General features: G+C 37.0%; 1 protein-coding gene across 1 annotated transcript in view; it reads right to left on the bottom strand.

The window, feature by feature from the left end:
- Rock2 (Rho associated coiled-coil containing protein kinase 2) overlaps nucleotides 1–21,633 on the bottom strand; it is a 94,692-nt gene that overhangs the window by 57,537 nt on the left and 15,522 nt on the right. The window contains exons 2-3 of the mRNA XM_085830210.1: nucleotides 5,960–6,041; nucleotides 3,824–3,924 (exon numbers count right to left, since the gene is read on the bottom strand). Of these exons, the coding sequence (XP_085686336.1) occupies nucleotides 3,824–3,924; nucleotides 5,960–6,041 (183 nt within the window). The remainder of the gene's footprint in view (nucleotides 1–3,823; nucleotides 3,925–5,959; nucleotides 6,042–21,633) is intronic.

The following is a 21,633-nucleotide window of genomic DNA, read 5'->3' as shown; positions in this document are numbered from 1 at the left end:
GTTTTTGTTTTTTGAGACAGGGTTTCTCTGTGTAGCTCTGGCTGTCCTGGAACTCACTCTGTAGACCAGGCTGGCATCAACTCAGAAATCTGCCTGCCTCTGCCTCCCAAGTGCTGGGACCACGCCCGGCTTCAGGGAGGATCTTTAACTGACACTTTTGCAACAGACTCAAATGTTTCTAATGATCAAAATATGTAAGATATCAATAAGCTGGTTCCCAAACCTTCCAAAAACTGATATGAAAAGAAATTTCTGGGGCTGGAGAGATGGCTCAGAGGTTAAGAGCACTGGCTGCTCTTCTAGAGGTCCTGAGTTCAATTCCCAGCAACCACATGGTGGCTCACAACCATCTGTAATGGGATCCAATGCCCTGTTCTGGTGTGTCTGAAGACATGACAGTGTACTAATATACTTAAATTAAATAAAATCTTTAAAAAAAAAAAAGAAATTTCTGTTGTTTTCCATGAAATCTGATATTGCCAATGTGGCCCTATGTAAGTACTTATGCATATCTAAAAATCAGTAAAACCTGATTATTTAAAAGTAAAGGCCACTTAAGACACCTGACAAGAAAGTTAACAATCATCCCACTACTCAGAGTCAGAACCACACTAAGGGACACGAATATTCAATCCAAAGTATTAGCATAAATATTCTAAGGTTACATTGCTACTAATGCTACTCCAACCTGAGAGAACTAAAACCTGGATGACAGAAACCAATATCCTGTAGCTAGAAAGAGCGGTTGTCAACACTTATTCTTCTTTCTCAGTATTAGATACTCCACACAAAAATGTCTATTAACATTTTACTACTGAGGTCATAGGCCCTAGAGGGGAAGCTACTCCTTTTTCCTTTATTAATTCTTTTTTAACTGTAATTTAAAAATTTTTATGGATATGGGTGTTTTGCTTGCATATATGTCTGTGCACCACGTGAGTGCAGTGCCCTGAGTCCACAAGAGGGTGTCAGATGCCTGGCCACTAGAGTTACAGACAGTGTGAGGAATCAAACCTGTGTCCACTGGTTAAGAGCAACCAATGCTCTTAACCACTAAGCTCCCTCTCTAGCCTCCCCTCCCACACCCAACATTTTTTTTTAATAACTTTCTTTATTTTACGTATGTAAGTGTATTGCTGATGTGTGTGTGTGTGTGTATACCATGTGTGTGCAGTGCTTGTGTTGAGGATAGAAGAGGGCATTGAATCCCTAGAACTGAAGGTACAGACCCCATTATTATGCTAGAAGCTGAACCAGTGTCCTCTGGAACAGCAGCAAGTGAACTGCTGAGCCATCTCTCCAGCTCCATACTGTTGTTGACTCCAGAACCTTCTTATATGCTATGGCATTTCAGTGACATATCAAATTACTCTTAGAATGAAAACTTATTTGTAGAAATTTGTTAACATTGTCCTCTGTGGTAACCTAACCTACTTTCAACTTAACCAGATAAAGTATTTCACACAGAAAGAAGAAATTGTGCTATCATGAAACTTCCTTTTACTAATCTCTAAAATCAAAACAAATACACTATAAAGATGTGTTAAATTGGAACATTTTCCCTGTATATCCACCATACTAATTTACTACATGCAAATCAACTTCAAAAGGCTGTACAGATGAAAGAAACATGTGAATGTTTTCTTTAAAATCTTATTCCTTTTAAAGAGTCCCTGTCTAAAATAACAGAGGCAAAAGCAAAGCCAAACAAATTAAGACATAAGATCTAGGGTCAGACACCAGATTAATATAGTATTTTTTTTATTTTTAAAAATACCTGATTTTGGCTAACAGCAATAACAAAAATAATATTTTATACCTTTATATTTTCCATCTATTCCTTTGACATACTGCATTATAATGACCACAATAGCAAGAAAGAGTAACAGCTCTGACATTAAAACATGGGAAGTTGGGACAAGGCATGGTGGGTGGTACATGACTTTAATCCCAGTACTCAGGAGTCAGAGGCAGGCAGATGTCAGTAAGTTGTAGGTTAGCCTGGACTACATAGTGAGACCCTGTCTCAGAACAAAACAGTACCAGGTTGACTGGGTTGTTTCTCAGATGATTAAGTGTGCTTGCCTAGCATATGTGAGGCCTTGGGCTAGGTCTGAACACCATGTAAAAGAAAGCACGAGGAAACATGTCTGTAATCCAGCACCTATGAAGTTGGAAGCAAGAGGATCGGAAATTCGAGGTCCATCCTCAACTACACACTGAATTCCAAACCAGCCTAGAATGTAGAAGAGCCTGTCTAAAAGAACCAAACATGCCAGGTGTGGTGGTGCACGCCTTTAATCCCAGCACTTGGGAGGCAGAGGCAGGCAGATTTCTGAGTTTGATGCCAGCCTGGTCTACAGAGTGAGTTCCAGGACAGCCAGGGCTACACAAAGAAACCCTGTCTTGAAAAACCAAAAAAAAAAAAAAAAAAAAAAAAAAAAAACCAAAAAACTAAAAGAAAAACAAGATAGGTCAAGATCTGACATCCATCTGTCCAAAATCCAATCCCAAATTCTAGTATCTCTTTTATAACTGCGATAATCTTAAGTATGCAGAAAACAATGTATTTGTGTAAAATATGTGATTTGGCTCTATATATCAAATAAGCAATAAAAATAACAAAACAACCCATAGAGAGTACTCTAACTAGTATTACTTATTAATGAACTTGTTATCCATTACTTTTCTTATTAATGAACTTAATCATCATCCTCCACAGTGACTCTCACAAAATAGGAATCACTAGCTCTACTCTTTGAGTCAGAACCTGGAGAAGAATTTAAACTTACAGTCATCAAGAGGATGTTAGGTTCAAAAGACAAAACTGGACTCCACAAATACTGGCAGCCTCATGCTTAGGTACTAAAACCAGGAAAACTATTATAATGCTTCATTTAATATAAATGTAATATTTACTTCTGGGCACACGCCTTTAATCCCAGCACTTGGGAGGCAGAGGCAGGCAGATTTCTGTGTTCGAGGCCAGCCTGGTTTACAAAGTGAGTTCCAGGGCAGCCAGGGCTATACAGAGAAACCCTGTCTCGAAAAAAAACAAACAAACAACGCCCCCCCCCCCCAAAATTTACTGTTAAAAGTTGCAACAGTTGTACTTTCACCTGAAAAATAAAGAATTTCTTCATTGTGATGGGTGTTGTGTTTGTCACACATACACAGATGAGTTAGATATATGTGTACATACATGACATGTATGTGTGTTACATGTGTGTATACGATATGTGTTACATACACACACACACATACACACACACATGTATGTAACAGCTTGTTAAATAGAATGCTTTCAATATGACCACTTTTGTTGTTTTTAAAACAGGGCCTCACTACATAGTTCTGACTGGCCTAGAACTGTATGCCAGGTTGGTCTTGAAATCAGAGATTGGCCTGCCTCAGCCTCCTGAATGCTCAGATTAAAGGCATTCACCGTCAAGACCAGCTTCAGTCTGACCAGTATATGAAAATATAGCTCTCATATAGTTTTATACCACAGTATTATATTATAGTATAATTATAATTAATTATAGTATAATATAGCATAGTGTTAACTTCTAAGCAGATCGCATGTAAAACCAAACTGGCATTATTCTAAATCACTATGTTTTAGAGTTGGAATAAATAGTGTTAGTGACAGGCTGTACCCTTTTAAAGATAGAAACTACTGAGGCTCTCAGAGATGGAATGACTTGATCAAAGACAGAAAGCCAATTCCTCAATGGCTGAGAATGGATTTTAGAACTATTCAGCTGCTATGATGTTTTAAAAAAAAAAAAAAAAAGTAAAAACCAAACAAATCCTTTCTTACCAACTGAACTTCACCAAAAGCACCTCTTCCAATAACTTTTACAACATCATAGTCTTCCGCTTTCATCTGTAAACCTCTGATTTTTTTCACAATTTTCTCATCTACAATAAAAAGATTACCATACTTTATCAATATCATAGATAAGGAACTTTCAAAAGGAGTCACTATATTTGTAAGCATTTTTTTTTATTTCTAAATACTAGAACTAATTTTCAGCTGATTCTGTTAGTCTTTAAAGGATTCTATTTTAAAACTTTAAAATGTGGGGATGGGGTGTAACTCAGTGACAGATTGCTTGCTTAACACTGTAAGGTCCTAGGTTCAATCCCCAGCACTAAAGTAAACAAAACTCTAAAATGTATGCTACCTTTGCAGTAAGAACTAAAGCTCTAGAATTTGCTGGCACATCACTAAGTACCAAAAAGCAGTACTAAAGCTATTCCACTTCTCAGTTCAGTGTGTGCAAGTGACATCAATGACCCAGGCAATCCTGATGTGCTTTATAATGACAGAAAGCAATCACAAAGCGAGGCATGTCACCCAGGACCAGGAGACTAAATACAAAGACTGTCTCTAGGTCTTATTGCTAGACATTATCGCCAAAGAGAAAGGAATGAAATCACTTACTATTCCAAATTTAGCAATGATCCTTAACCCACTTCTTTAAACGGTGGCAATCACATATTTCAAATATATCAACTACTATAGTAACTATTAAATAGAGAAATACCCTAGGGTTGGCAACTCCAAAATAAAGGACTCAGGTGGGGAGGATAAAGAAGATGCATCAATCATTCTCAAACTTTCTTTCCCCTTTATTAGACATTTAAAACATTTTTAACTTGTGTATTATGTAGTTATCAGTATGGGTTTGTCTGTGTGAGTACAGTGCCTCAGAAAGTAGGAGGTATCAGATCCCTAGGAGTTAGTAACAGGTGCTATGAGCCTGCCTGACTTAGGTGCTGAGAACTGAATTCAGGTTCTCTGCAAGAACAGTATGTGTTCTTAACAGCTGAGCCATCTCTCTAGGCCCCTGGGATTAACATTATTTTCTTTTTTTGAGACTACCTTGTTTTGTAGCCCAGGACAGCCTTAAACTTCCCACCTTAGCCTCCTAAATTGCTACATACAAGCACTAGTCACTATGCCCAACTCGTTTTGAGAATATTTTTTTCAGAACCTACTTATTCCAACATAATGCTGAGAAACATTAAGGATAACCATATACATGGTGCTAACTGGCACCAGACCATATTTCCTTAAGAAGTCTAAATATATGCAATTATTGAAACAAAGCTTACTAAAGTCTTCTGGATAAATAAAAGCAAAGTCATAGTTACAATATTAACTTAAATTTTCGCTTAGATCAAGAGTTATAGTCTTACCAATTCATACATAATCTTAAATTGTATCTACTTTACATATTCTAAATTAGTTCAGAAAAATTACTTTGAAATTACAATTTTTTTTTTCTGAAACAGGGTTTCTCTGTGTAGCCGTAGCTATCCTAGAACTAGCTCTGTAGAGCTCTGTAGAACTACCACTGGCCTCCAAATCAGTTCCTCTACCTGACTCCCAAGTGCTGGGATTAAAGGCAGGCATTACAAGCCACAAAATACTATTTTAAAGGGAAACAAACGGCAAATAAATAAAAGTGAGTTTAGTAAGTTAATAGCTTGTGGGAGTATGAATTAAAATTGGCCCCCATAGGCTCATATATTCAAATGTTTAGTCACCAAGGAGTGGCACTATTTAAAAAAATTAGGAGGAGTGACCTTGTTGGAGGAAGTATGTCTCTGGGGTTGGGCTTTGGGTCTCAAAAGCCCATGCCAAGCACAGTGTCCTTGTGGCCTGTGGATCATGATGTAGTTCTCAGCCGCTACTCCAGTATCATGTGTGTCATCATGCTCCCTGCCATGGTAATGGAACTAAACCTCTGAAACTAGAATCAAGTCCCTAGGTAAATGCTTTCCTTAGAAGAATTTTCTTGGTCATGGTTTCTCTTAACAATAGGACAGTGGCTAGGACATAGGTTAACAAGTTAATAGATTTAAGTACCAAAAAATTAACCAAACACATTTCATTTAAAGCACAGTTATATGTCCAGACAAGAATAGTAAAAATAAACATACTTACATCTATTTAAGAAATTATCTATATTTTTATTTTTCCTCAAAGCAGGAAAATCCAAATCAAGGACCAAGGAATTTAAGCCATCCTGTTTAAAAAAAAAAAAAAAAAAGAGTAAAAAGCAAGTTTGTATAGTTCAAAAGTCTTTAAATATCATATATGCTGTTCCTACTGAATAAATACCAATTCATAGTAGTATATTGCAGAGACTCTCCATACCCAACAGCTTGAAAAACTTCCCTAACTTGAGAATATTAGCTGAGATGCTGGCAGTGTGTACAAGGCAAAATAAAGAAAAATAAATGAAACATAAGTTTTCACTCATTTAACAATCATTAAATTTGTGCTTAGTGTATATGGAAGAAAGGGAAGGAGGTGCCTTCTCCAGGTAAACACATAGAACTAGAAATGATCATAAGAATATGATAACTCAGACCCAGGAAGACAAACACTGAATGTTTTCTCTCATCTGAGGTTCTAACTCCAAATCTTCAGATGTGAGTAGATATCCTGGAATAAATGCAGATGATTTAAGAGGGTGAGCTAGGTTTATATTGTTGGAAAAAGAAAAAACTCTAAGTCATGTTAACTGACCTGCTGTCATTTATCATGAAGAGCTGAACAAAAGCTATTTATAACTGTACTGTTTTGTAGGTACTGGAAGAATTTTATGTCCAACTATTCAACAGACTAATAACTTTATCCCATCTTCAACAAGAGGTTTATTGCCTAGTGTTTTTTTTTTTTTTTTTTTTTTTTTTTGTCTTTTAAAGTTGTGTCCCTGAAGATGTCAAGATTTGCCAAGGAACACAAAAAATAAGCATGAATTAAAAGATATCGGTACTGCTGGGATGGCTCAGCAGCTTAAGTGCTGACAACCAGAGCTTGGCCCTACCTCTGCCTCCTGAGTACTGAGATGAAAGGTATGCATGGATACCTGGCTTCTCGTAGGATTTTATATTCAGTTTTCATATTATATTAAAAATGCTAAACTACTATAGAAGTTTGGATACCTCCTTAAATTTTGTGTGAAGTGTGGGGCTCTGGCCCAGCTCTTGTGAGAGGCTGAGTGATACAACATATTAACTGTATAGCAGTGAGTTGTAATAGAAGTCATCAACTCTAGCACATTTTCATGTTAAGAAAGTGTGTGAGGACTTATTACTGACCCAGTCAAGGCTCTAAGGCTGTAACAGTGGTAACAGCAACACAATGGCTAGTATTTACCTAGTGCCTGGTATCAGAACTGCCAGACACTTAAATATAACATCACCCCATTTAATTTTCCTAGCAGACTGTGCAAGTAGATGCTATTACCCCCACACACACACAATTGTGAAGATTAAGCTCAGAAATTAAAACAATTTCCCAGTTCTACTAGGCTAAAAAGCGAATGGTTGGTATTGGGCTCAATACAACTTCAAGTAATTAATATTAATATTTTAAGTATTTTTCTTCTAAAACATTAAATAGGGAAAGATATTAATTAAAATAGTCACAATGTGCCGGGCGGTGGTGGGGCACACCTTTAATCCCAGCACTTGAGAGGCAAAGAGGCAGGTGGATTTCTGATTTCGAGGCCAGCCTGGTCTACAGAGTGAGTTCCAGGACAGCCAGGGCTACACAGAGAAACCCTGTCTCGAAAAACAAAAAACAAACAACAACAACAAAAAAAATAGTCACAATGTAGTTCAGAAGTTTTGGGAGTAAAATTAGTCAAATTATTATATTACTTGATTTCTTTTGTTTATAAGTTATCTTTTCCTCTATGAACAAAATATATTTTCTTACTCAAGATTCAAAGAATATATATTCCAAACTCTCCATAGAACAAAACAAAACATCAAAAAAGACATTTAAGTAGTTCCCCATTATAAACTATAAGAAAACATATACACTATCTGTCTGAATGTCTTCTGGGTGAAACAAATATCTCTCACAGTCACTATGCATTAATCAGTAAGGGAAAATGGACAGCTGACCTGCTAGGGACTCCGAGATGGAATTAAATCCCAAACACAAAATATGACAAATCATTAAAGTTGTAGTGCTGGTTTGAATAGGTATGGTCCCCACAGACTCATGTGTTTTAATGCATGGCCCTAAGGAGTGGCACTATTTGGTGTGGCTTTGTTGGAGGAAGTGTGTCACTGTGGGAGCTTGTTTTGACATCAATGTGACACAAAGTTGGCTCCTCCAGCACAATGTCTGCCTGCACACTCCCATGCTTCCTGCCATGATGATAATGGACTAAACCTCTGAAACTGTAAGCTGGTCCCAATTAAATGTTTTCCAGTATAAGAGTTGCCATGTGTCTCTTCACAGCAATAAAACCCAAACTACAACAGAAATTAAGACTTTTCATTTTCTGCTGGATATGGAGATTCACACATTTAATACAGGCAAATTTCTGAAAAGTTCAAAGCCAGCCTGGTCCATATAATAAGTTCTATGCCAGCCAGGGCTAAGCCATTAAGACCTTGTCTTTATTTATTTATTTACTTACTTATTTGTTTTGTTTTTTGAGACAGGGTTTCTCTGTGTAGCCCTGACTGTCCTGGAACTCACTCTGTAAACCAGGCTGGCCTCAAACTCAGAAATTCTCCTGCCTCTGCCTCTCAAGTGCTGAGAATAAAGGCGTGCGCCACCACTGCCCGGCTTGTCTTTAATTAAAAAAAAAAAAAAATCCCTTCTTTTTCTGTCTTATATAAAAAGTTACTGAAGGGAGCTGAAGAGATGGCTTAGTCATTAATTCCTTTATTGCTCTCCCAAAGATTCTAACTTCAGTTCCCCGCACCCACGTTAGGCAGCTCACAATAGCCTATAATTCCAGCTCCCAAAGAGCCAACACCCTTTTCTGGACTTTGTGTGTACCTGCACAAGTAGCAGAAACACATACATAAAAAAAATAAAATAAAAATCTTTTTTTTAAGTCACTGAAATACTTGAATATCACATTACTCTTAAAAACTAACACTCAATTTTCCAACCAAACATCAAATCTAAGCAATGAATTGCTTAAACAAGTCCACATGCACACAAAAGTATAAAAATCTGTATCTACAGACATTAGCAATTTAAATTTACTAAGCATATATTATCTGGGGAAAAGTCACTTTAAATTTTTTGTTTTAAATTCTGTGTACTTATTTTAAATTCATGTGGGCTTGTGCATATGAGCACAGTACCCTAGGCTTGTCAGATCCCCTGAACCTGGAGTTACAGGTGATGATGAGTTGCCTGATCCAGTGGATGCTGGAACCAAACTTGGGTCCTCTACAAAACCAGTATGTGCTCTTAACCAATGAGCCATCTCTCCAGCTCTGAATTACTTTTTAATTTAATTTTCATTAAAACAAACAAACCACCCCACACTGAAAAATGGAATACAGGAAACAGGCAGCTTTCTGTCACCCATACAACAGTCATGGGGAATCCTCATGGAACAGAGCTGCAGGCAGTGGCTGTTCTAAAACATGTTCTTTTTTGTCTTTTCTGCTTCTTTGTGTGTAAATATGCAGATTCAAAGGCCTGCCTCATTTTAATAAAAAAGCAAAAGCAACCTTTCTTTTGAAAGATTTATTTTCATTATTTTAAATTGTATGTATAAATGTGGCTACATGTAGGTGTGATGCACTTGAATCCAAGTGTCCCCAGAAGTTAGACGAGAATGGCAGATCCCCTGGAGGTGGAATTAAGGTAGTTTGAACCTCTTGAGATGGGTGCTGTCAACTGAACTTAGGTCATCTGGAAAAGCAGTAAACATTCTTACCTCCCTTCACCACTAAGTCATCTTTCCAGCTCCCAAAATCTTCTCCATAGAAGCTTCAGAAGCAAAGCATACCCTCACCTTTACCCAGGAGGAGGCTACAGTGAGACAGCAAGAAATTTTGTTTTTCTCTTTTTCTTTGTTTTAACATACTTTTTTGGGGGGAGGGGTCTATGGAAGGGGCACATGTAGTATATACTGTATATACTACATGTGTATAAGTAGGAAGACAATTTGCAGGAGTCAGTTCGTTCTACATGGGTCTCAAGGACTAAACTCAAATAGCCAGACTTGACAGCAAATGCCTTCACCTACTGGTCTTCAAGAATTTTTTTTTTCAGAACAGAAGTATTATTTTTAATTAGGTATTTTCTTCATTTACATTTCAAATGCTATCCCAAAAGTCCCCCATACCCTCCCGCCCCCCACTACCCTACCAACCCACTCCCACTTCTTGGCCCTGGCCTTCCCCTGTACTGAGGCGTATAAAGTTTGCAAGACCAAGGGGCCTCTGTTCCCAATGATGGCCAACTAGGCCATCTTCTGCTACATATGCAGCTAGAGGTACGAGCTCTGGGGGTACTGGTTAGTTCATATTGTTGTTCCACCTCTAGGGTTGCAGACCCCTTTAGCTCCTTGGGTACTTTCTCTAGCTCCTCCATTGGGGGCCCTGTGATCCATCCAATAGCTGACTGTGAGCATCCACTTCTGTGTTTGCCAGGCACCGGCATAGCCTCACAAGAGACAGCTATTTTTTTTTAAAGTAAACACTTTGAGAGGAAGGGAAAAAAACAAAAAAACAAAACCTCTTTAAATGTCTGCATATTATCCCCCGTACATGTGTACTTCCCTACTGAAAAAAAATGAGTAAGTGTTATGGATTAGTAAGTATGATTAAGAGGAATCTAATTCCTACTTCTCTGTTCTACATCTAATTCATACTTTTCTGTTCTACTTTACATTTGGTAGCTCATGTTTTATTTGGAAAGGGAAAAAATCCCACTATTAGAAAGCAATATAAGGCTCCAAGATGGTGACTCCCATGCATCTGCTCAAAGCTCGGAGGCAAGCTGAAGCCAATAAGCAATATGTAAGATGTTAGAAATGCTTGGAATTTGGACATTGGACTTATGAATGCAAAGGGTAAAGAAAATCGCTATACAAGCCTTCAAGAACAGCAGAGCTGAAGAAAGCTTTAAAAGAAAAAGAAAAAGAAAATATATTATTTTGCAGCAAAGCATCAAGAGACCAACATAGAGAAAGACCAAGAAGAGACTCAGACCCTAGCTCCTCTAGCAGCAGCAGCAGCAAGTACTGAGAGCAGCTCTGATGATGAACCACCAAAGAGGAAAAATGATTAGAACTCTCTGTACACTGGACCAATGGATCAAAAGCATTTGTGACTCCCAGGGGAACTGAAAACATGCTCAAGCAAGCAAGTTAGTTGATCAGACTTGTTAAAATCTAGAACTTTCTAAGTATTCACCATTGTATAGGATATTTCTAAAAGATGATATATATAAATATAAAGATGTTTATTTTAGGAACGAATATTGGGGTTTTGCTGTGGTTTTTCTATTTGTAAAGACTGGGTCTCATTTTGTAGATCTGGCTGGCCTTGATTTCACAGAGATCTACCTGTCTCTGCTTCTTCTAATGCTGGGTCTAAAGATATGTGCTGCCATGCTCAGCTTTTGTTGTTAACATTTTTTATTTTTAAATATGTGGTCTATCTGTTGTACATAATCAAAACTGAAAACCAGGAAATCAATTTCAGTGACAGAAAAGTTATTATTTTCCCTGCCTATGAAATGAATGCTCTATGTAGGTATATGTTAAAATGTGTATGGGACAGTTTTTGACGATACTTCTCTGTATACTATTCCTTTATTCCTGGCATCAACCAAGTACACATTAGCAACTCATTAGAAAAAAAATTCAAAAGATATTGAACCTGGATTTTTCTTTAACTGGAACCCACAAATTGCCATAATCTTTCTTTCAATCAAAAGGGGAAAGCAACAAAATAAATATATAACTAGGCATTTAGTCTCTGAACGATCCTTTAAGTTTGAAAATAATTTCTGTAAGTCATACTATAGCAAAATTTTATTTCCAGGCACCCACCAGATGGGCAACAGACCCAAAAATTGGATATGTATATTTCATAGAGTGTACAAAATGATCTGATGAGACACAGGAAATGAGAGGTTTGATTATATTTCTGTGTAGCTGCTAGGGATCAAACCTAGGGCCACTGCAAGCTAAAGTGCTCCATCATAAAACTACAGTCCCAGAAGGTAAAATTTAATGTAACAGTTTTCAGAAACATTTCACTCTTGGTAACAACATTTAAACAAGTGTGACATAATGTAATACACATGTATTTTATCATGGTTATCTTTCATATTGCCTACTAATTTTTAAACTCTTTACCTAACTTCTGAACTTTTAAAATGACCTTTCTTTCACATTCATTATCCAGCTGAAGCCCTGCTCTCCTTTGATGGCACGACTTACCTTATTCTACAACTGTTTTTGCATGATGGGCCCTACATGTGGTGTTTCTCCTTGTTCACCAGGACAACTGTATAACTATTCTTCCTCCGCCTTTCCTGAGAACCCAGCTTTGCATCAGATCACCAGTGACTCACTGTTACCCACTGGGCTCACTAATCTCAGTCTCTATAAATGTCTTGGCTCTTTGTGCACTGTCACTCCAAGACTAATCTTATCATAATTAAACACTCATTCCTGAGGTAACAGCAACAATAACTGAAACACCTCCATAATTTCAATTTTAAATACTTTGTCTTAAGCAACATCTTTCCAGCTTACTTTAACACAACATGGTTCTCAACCTGTGGGTCACAATCCCTCTGGGGTCAGGAATATCAAAAGACCTTTTCACAAGGGTATATATCAGATATGCTGCTTATCAGATATTTACATAGTGATTCATAACAGTAGAAAATTACAGTTATGAAATTGCAATGAAAACAATCTTATGGTTGGGAGCAGTGATCACAACATGAGGAACTGTATTAAAGGGTCATAACATTGAGTATGTTAAAAACCCACTGCTCTAATGCCTCAATTCCAATATTCCTTTGATACAACAACCTTCAATCCAGAGTCACTTTTCCCACTCTATTTCATCTTCTTCCTTCCCATACTGTCCACATAACTTAACCTCCAGAGCCAATCATCATAATCACACCCTTCTACTTATGGCCTAGCTGGTCTCTCAATCATACTGTTCTGGAAAACTGATATAGCCTTTATTACCTGTTGCAGTATACTGTATGAAATTGTGTTTGTCATTACTCACCTTTGATTGGCTTTAATAAAATTCTGATGCCCAGATAAGCTGGGCAGGAAGTGGAAGGTAGGACTTCCTGGGAGAGAAAAAGGAACCCTGAGAAGAAAGGTGAAGAATTTTTACCAGGAGAAACACCAGGGAGAAAACGGACGTGATCACAGGCCTGGAAGGTATAGCTAGGTAGCTGGGTTAACTTAAATGAGCTACTTTAGAGTCTGCCCAGGTAAAGACAAAGACTTTGAAATATTAAAAGGTCTCAGTGTGGTTATTTGGGGAAAAGCCAGTTAAGGAATAACTGCCGCTGTATCAATTTCCAGCATTAAATACAGAACATAATAATCTTTTAATCTACAATTACCCAAATTTTTCTCTATTCAATTCTCATTCACATTCATCCATATATTCGTTCTCTCTCTTGTCCCTCTCTTCCATTAATATTAAAATATATTGTTCCTTTACTGTAGGAAAACAAAGGTTCTAGAAACCACTTCCCACACAGCTATCATTCCATTTTTCCCCTATATCTTCACAAGAAAATTCTTTGAAAGAAATATTTATGGCATTGCTTTAGCTTTGGTACTCCCATTAACTTTAGATCTCAATCCAATGAGTTTTCATACCACTACCTACTAAAATAAAACAGTTCAAACTCATCAATGACCTACATAGCATTCATCCAATGACCAAATCTGTTCTCATATGTGAACAGTCTTTTTCTATGTACTTCTAGAAAATCTTTCTTCACTTTGGTTTTTGGTTGGGGGTCACCACAACCTGAGGAACTGTATCAAAAGGTCACAGCCTGAGGAAGTTGAGAACCACTGATTTAAAGGGTCTAGGAATAAAGACACTCCAAAAGCATGAGCCCACTCAGCACTCCTTTGAAACATCACTTCCAACAAGGACAAAGTCCTTAGGGAAAAGGCTGATTCTAAGGCTGGAGCAAGAAAATTAGAATTTGATCTCATGGTACCTTATACCAAAAAGAAAAGTATAGCGGTCATAAAATGGCATTATCAACTCAGATGCATTGTATCATAGTCCTACTTTTAAAATTCAATAGTTATATAAAATTAATAGAATCTGAATGAAGACATAAGACCATTCTTTACTGTTTCTGCAAACTTTTGGAGGCTTTAAAATTATTTGAGTCATTTTTTAAAATGTTTTTAATTGAAATAAAATGACATCACTTTCTTCCCTCTTGCCACTCCCAAGCTATCCCCTTCAAACCTCTACTCTCTCACACATACTTTCTTTTAGGTTCATAGCCTCTTTTCTTTATTATTGCTATGTGAGTATGTCTCACACACACACACACAAATACAACTTGTTGAGTCTATTTTTATTGTATTGTATATGATTTCAGGGCTGACCACTTTGCACTGAACAACAAAAAGGGCACTCATGCCCTCGAGAGGCTAATTCTTCTGCCAGCAGTCATTAGTTGCCTGTAGTTCTTGCTTAGGGGTAGAATCCCACAATATTTTCTCCCTTCCATGTTAACATACCCATTGATACTCCAGTCTTATTTATGCAATCATTTCTAGGGAAGACTGTTTCACAGCAAACTTCCTAGTATTCTGGTTTTTAACAATCTTCCTGCCCCCTCTTCTATGCATAATGACTGGAGGTGACATTCAAAGGAGGCATAAAGGCTATTGTGGAATGGTCTCTAGTAGCAAATTTGGAACCTGATTACCAAATAAGCAGTGGCAGGTATTCTAGTCTTACTCTATGTGCTGCAGAAGTGTGGTTATGATAGTAAAGAAGAGTACTCCCCTAATAAAATCTTACTAATAAATGTACAAGAAATAATTGAATTAGAAAACTATCTGATAACAGCAAAGTCAAAATTAATTTGGAAAAATTTCAACAGATTCTAAAACTAGTGGATAAAAATAGAAACATGGTTTCAAATACTAAGTCCCTCCTCACAAAATACTAGGGGCTGGAGAGATGGCTCAGTATTTAAGAGCATGTATGGTTCTTGCAGAAGACAAAGGTTTTCTGTTCCCAGAATCCACAGGGTAGCTCACAACATTAACCCATGACGGCTTACAACATACTTATTAATTATGAAAAAGGAAAACTAGAAACAGGAGAGATTATTTTTAAATAAATGACCAGTGCTAACATCACCAATGTTCATATGCCCACCAAAAAGATTTGAGAGCACACCATCATGTCTGTGGTATCAGCCAAAATACCACCAGGATCTAACTACCAGGAAATACTTGACAAATCCAAATTTCAGAAATAATGACTTGTAATCTTCAAAACTCCGTAGAGCAGGAAACTCAAAGGAAAGGCTTCTCAGAGTTGTTCCAGATGGAAGGAGACAAAGGGCCATGGAAATCCGATGAAGTACATGATTCAAGATCATGATCATTTTCAATCACAATTACTTGGACAATATTTGAATGGGGTCTCTGTGTAAAGTGTATATAAAAGTTGTTCCTAATTGTTAGGAAAGACCTTTAAAGTGGATTATGCCAGGCATTTTCTCAGCTCAGGGTTTAAACAAGCCATCTCCCTCCAGAGGGTTCACAATGTATTAGCATGGTTAGCTCTCCCAGCCAGATCTCTGTTTTTCAAGATTTTACTGTCTAAAGTTTAAACACTGTGTTTCTTAACTTTTTCTTCTTTCCTCTTACCTTAGAATACTACGTCACCTAACTACTATCATATGGCTACTAAAATTATAAAGTGGCAGGAAAGGAATGTTGACGTTTTGGTCACTGCTACTACTTCAATACATAATCCTACAGCTAAGTTGGGGTTAGAAGGAATAAACAGAAACTCATATTCTTGGGATATAAAAAAAATTAACACACAATCACAAAATAGGTTCACTTTCCAATAAATGCAATGAAATATTGAACAGGTAAACTAAATCCACTGACAGATCTGGTATATCATTTCAACCACAGTCTACAGCATAAGTGAATATTCTAATGTCCTTGCTCTAAGGGACTTAATAAGCGTTTGCTACTCCCATCTGCAAGTTAATATTGGAGCCAGCTAACACAGCAAGAAAATAACAGCATCACATGAACATTCAGTATTAAAACACCAAATATGGCTAGGCATAGTAGTGCATACCTATAATTCCAGCAACTAGGAGGCTGAGAAAAAATTAATGAGATCTTACATAAAAATAACATTTTAAAAAGGAAACAGAGTATAGTGGTACATGCTTGTAATACTAGAAATAGAGGCAAGAGGATTCAAGGCCAGTCTAAGCTACATAGAGCATTTTAAGGCTAAATTGGGCTAAAAAACTATCCACAAAAAAAAAAAAACCAAAAAAAAACAAAAAAAACCAAATGATTAGCACTGGGAATGCAGCTCTATGGCTTGACTGGCATTTATTAATCCCTGAGTCCAATTCCCAGCACTGAAAAAAATAAAATCAACAAAAATTAATTACAACAGACTTGATTTAAAACTACAAGTACATTCAGGTAGAGAGTCTTCAAGAAAACATAATGACACAAAATTCGCTCTGGAATGAAAGTGGTGTGAACCAAGAGATAAGTAAAACTAAGGATTTAGTATTTCATTATATTTCTTTGAAAGACTGCCAAAGTTAAAAATCAAAACATCTACAATGGTTTCAATTAATTTTAGTATTGTAATTGAATAGTCTGTATTTAAGGGGAAGGGGCACCAAAAAATCTGAAAATGCTACAGCTTCTATACAAAAAAGTGTTCAAATCAGTAGCATTTCATTTCACAAATGTTTATTTCTCATGATCTGCCATGTGATAACGCTAATCTTCCTTTGCATAACTCTCAGATTCACAACAGAAAAAAAACCATAAGCCAGGTAAGGTGGTACACACGTAGATGCAGTTACCCAAGAATCTAAGACAGGAGGATCCATTTAGTCCATAAATTCAAGGTCAGCTTAGGCAGCAGCAGCACAATAAAACAGGGGCAACAACACCAAACCAAAACAACTTTTTAAAAATATAAAAGCTTTATATTTTTAAAAGTATAGGAATAGGCTGCAGTTATGGCTCAGTGGTTAAGAGCACTGCTCTTCCGAAGATCCTGAGTTCAATTCCCAGCAACCACATGATGGCTCACAACCATCCGTAATGAGATCTGACACCCTCTTCTGGAGTGTCTGAAGACAGTAACAGTGTATACTTACATATAATAAATAAATAAATCTTAAAAAAAAAGTATAGGAATTTGAAAACCAAAATAACAAGTCTAGAGAAGCCAATAAAATAAAAGGCAAAAGATGTATAATAAGCAAGAGAGTGATGGAAGGGATAAGATTATTATAAATAATTAATCCCAAGTGCAATAAGGAGAGAAAGACAGACAGACAGACAGACAGACAGACACACACACACACACACACACACACACACACACACACACACACGGGGAGTGGGGGAGAACACCAACTTTTAAAAAAATCTAATGTGGTAAATTTACATCCCAATAATCACATTTGCTATGAATAGAAAAAATAACCAATTGAAATAAGAACATCAAACAGACTTTAAAGAAATAGATAAAAGAAAATGTCACAATATAATGACTCTACATTTGAAGACGCCTAATACAGCTGCTAAATATATAAAGAACTGATAGAAGCAAAGACAAGCAAACAAGTAAACAAAAGAAAACACTAAAGCCCAATGGGCAAAGGTAATAAACCTTTCCTGATCAAAGACACAGGCAGACAAAAGGAGCCATATAAGACAAGTCACAATCATCAACAAACTTGATCTCAATGTTGTGTCCTTAAAATCTGTTAAACAGAGCTTTCTAAGATTTATCTTTATTTCCTTGTTTATAACTGTGTGCTGTGTGTGTGAATACATGGCACCTGTACAGGAGGTACCTATAAAGGCCAGAAGAGGACATCAGAGCCCCTAAAAAAGAAGTGAGATGTGGGTTGGCGCTTCCTGACACTGGTGCTAGGATCTGAAAAGGGCTCTTAATCACTGAACCATCTCTCTAGCCAAAAATGTATTGTTCTGTTGTTGTTGCTGCTGCTGTTTTGGTTTTTTGTTTTTGTTTTTTGTGTATACTTGTTTTTTGAGATAGAGTCTTACTATTAGCCTTGGCTGGCTTGGAACTTGCTATGTAGAACACTGAACTCAACCTCAGAGACTTATCTCGTTCTGCCTATAGAGAGAGTAAAAATACTGAGATTAAAACCACCACAACTGGCCTTCCAAGTACACTATTTTTTTTTTCTTTTTAAGATTTCACAGAATATGTATAAAAGAGGCTAGAGAGATGGCTCAGTAGTTAATAGATCTTGCTGCTCTTGCAGAGGACCTAATTTCAATTCCCAGCATACATTTCTGGCAGTTTCAGAACCTCCTGTAACTCCAGCTCCAGGGGATTCCATAACCCCTTCTAACCTCAGAAGGTGCATGTGTATGTTACACACACACACCATAGACAGATATAGACAAACACACAGATATAAGAATTTTTTTTAAAAATGTACAAAAAAAGATCAGATACTGAGCCATAAGTTTCACGTTTTATAGGACAAAACCTAGTTTCCTTATAAAAGCAAATGAAGCAAGAACAGTAGTGCAGAGCTGATTCTCTTATTTCATGTACTGTTACAAATAGCGCAACTCCAAGTTCAATTCTATCTAACACAATGCACTGATCTACACTATTCTTTGAACACGCTGGGAAACATCACATGTAGCTTTGGCTACTACTGTGTCCAAGGTTAATGATGTCACTTATGTCTGACTTCGGTCTTCTGCCAGAATTGATAAAATGCTTAACTTACTTTTCATTCCCTGCGCAAGTTTTGACAAATACAGATGAATTGAAAAAATATGCAAAATGAAATATACACAAAAATAATATGCTTTTATACTACAGTTTTGGGGCTGGAGAGATGGCTCAGCGGTTAAGAGCACTGACTGCTCTTCCAGAGGTCCTGAGTTCAAATCCCAGCAACCACATGATGGCTCACAACATCTGTAATGAGATCTGATGCCCTGGCTGTCCTGGAACTCACTTTGTAAACCAGGCTGGCCCTGAACTCGGAAATCTGCCTGCCTCAGCCTCCCGAGTGCTGGGATTAAAGGCATGCGCCACCACGCCCAGCAGCATTGCCTATCTTGATTGTGATGGTTAATTGACAAATTAGTATGTAGGAAAAGGGGTATATTGTTGAATGAATAAAGCATTATGACATACATCAACAAAATGGCCATAAAAGTCTTTGCATTTCACAATTGTGAATGTCTTTCCTTTGATCTCTCCTTACAGTAACTGTGAGTAGTTTATGTATTTTCTACATGTCCTATAAAGAAAACAAGTCCAACTCTGCATGTACTGTCTTTCCTGTTACCATTATTCACTCAAACATATTACTTGCTAAATGCACTAAAATATTATTATTAATGGTTTAAAATTACATATACTGGAAATTACACTTGTGGGAACCAACACATTATAATTTCCAATGTTTCACATATCATATTTACATGTATCATATTTACATGTGTAAAGTAAGGTCTAATATCTGCCATTTACATACCATAAAATCTAGTAAGTTAAGAAAAATGCAAGCTGTAAATACTCATTTTTCTTCCCAAGGGTCCTTATAACAAATCGTTGTTGAAATTAGCAGCATTCAGTCAACCCAGAAAACATTACTTATAAGCCAAAGAGTGGGAAAATTCAATACACACTGAGCAGAATAGTATGAAATGGATGTGACTGCAAACCAAGATAACATAATGATCAAAACATTAAATATATAACTATATTCCGTAAATGCACAAGATCTATAGAATACAAAGAGTAATGCAAATAGATGGGTCTTGAAGTAAACTAGACACAAAGGCAAATACTGAATGACTCCATGTGAATAATTTGCAGAGAAGTATAGCAAAGGTTGCAGTGAAGATAGGGAGTTGTTGCTCAATAGGTATTTCTATTTTACGTAATGAAGTTTTAAAAATAGATCATGCTGATAGTGCACAATACTATGAATGTATGTAGTGCCACTGAATTGCACATTTAAAGTGGCACAGGTGGAAAATTCTGTCATGTTTATCTGACCACAATACATTTTTTTAAAGTTCAAGAAACACTGAGAATATCCAGCAGAAATAGAATATAAGGTAAGTCAAATAGGGTACAGAAATAAGTTAAAATTCTAGAGACAAAACAAAACAACCATGTGTGAGATACACAGTACACTGGATGTGATAAGAAAGGAGATCTAACACAGAGTGTTGCCCTTTCTTGGGTCTCCAGTGCCCAATTTCTTAGAGATTTGCATGGGTGCACCAAAAGAAAACACCTTTCCTAAAAGATGTGGAAAACAATGCCACTCTTCTCATCCTTTGTGGGGATCAAATTGGCACATTATTGAATTATTATGTGAATAATTTGCAGAGAAACATAACAAAGGTTGCAGTGAAGATAGGGAGTTGTTTCTGGCTTGACCCAGGAGAAGCGATAGAGGAAATCATCACCGAATCTGAGACCAAATCATAGCAGACTGGCAAGCAGAGGGAAAGGAATATGACTGTAATCTAACCTCTGAGAGACTGTAGTGAACCAAGAAGAGATGCCAGCAGTAAATGCATCTCAGTCTACGGTAGCAACACAAGCAAGCAGGTGGCTAAAACAGAAGTCATCAAACATAAACCATCAAGCAAGTCCTAGAAATAAGCAGATCCAAGAGATACAAGCTTTAACAGCTATTGAGGTTTCTTTTCCTAAGGGCAGTTTGGTTACTTATTTTGTTTCTGTGAGACATCTGAATATCATTAACAAAATTAGAAGAATTAGGAAAGACATTAAAGTCAATCAGAGTTTATCAGCAAGAACGAAGAAGAAACAATACAAAGCAGTTGAGGAATCTTCCTGATGATGCCCTGAACAGGAAGGAAACAGAAGGAAAGGAAGAATGAATGGTACTAAAACGATAAACTGGTGGGTCAGGTGACAGGAAATTTAAGGGAATCTTCTATTGATGACTTCTATTTTCCAGGAAACAGGAACACCACCTGTGGAAGAGACTTTGTTTCTAAATTGAAAGAATGAAAGCTCCTCAGAAGGAAAGAATTACCCTAAGCCTACTACAGTCTTAACAGCTCTCAGAGGCTGGAGTCCAGAAGTGTGCAGTGTTACTAATCCAATTAGTTGTCTGTCTGCCCTCCATCACTAATCAACAAATACCTTTTGTGTAGATCAGAGACAAATTGATTGATTGTTCCAGATGCATATAGTGGATATTCAATGGTTCAAGAAAACTTAGGGTTGTAGCAAGAGACCTGAATTGATGGACACTGCACTCTTACATACTAGTGAAGGGAGCAGTTACAAGAGTTTAGAGCCTTACACCTCAAAAATCTAAAAAAAAAAAAAAATAAGGTAGTAAAATAATAAAGAAGCTTAGAGCAGGACTGGGAGTGTAATGTTTTATGATCTGAACAGCAAAGTAGATTTCAGATAATGGTGAGATCCAGGACATTTCCATATAATCAGTGAGTAAATTAAGTGACAAGAAAGACCAGAGTGAGGGATGATGGAATTAGGAGATGAAAGCCAGGGTCCTAAGTACCTGTC

Source organism: Mus caroli, unplaced genomic scaffold, assembly GCF_978045245.1.
Source record: "Mus caroli unplaced genomic scaffold, Mus_caroli_1 scaffold_14, whole genome shotgun sequence".
NCBI lineage: Eukaryota > Metazoa > Chordata > Mammalia > Rodentia > Muridae > Mus > Mus caroli.
The sequence above is the reverse complement of the archived record's forward strand: the minus strand, read 5'-3'. Positions and strand labels throughout refer to the sequence as shown.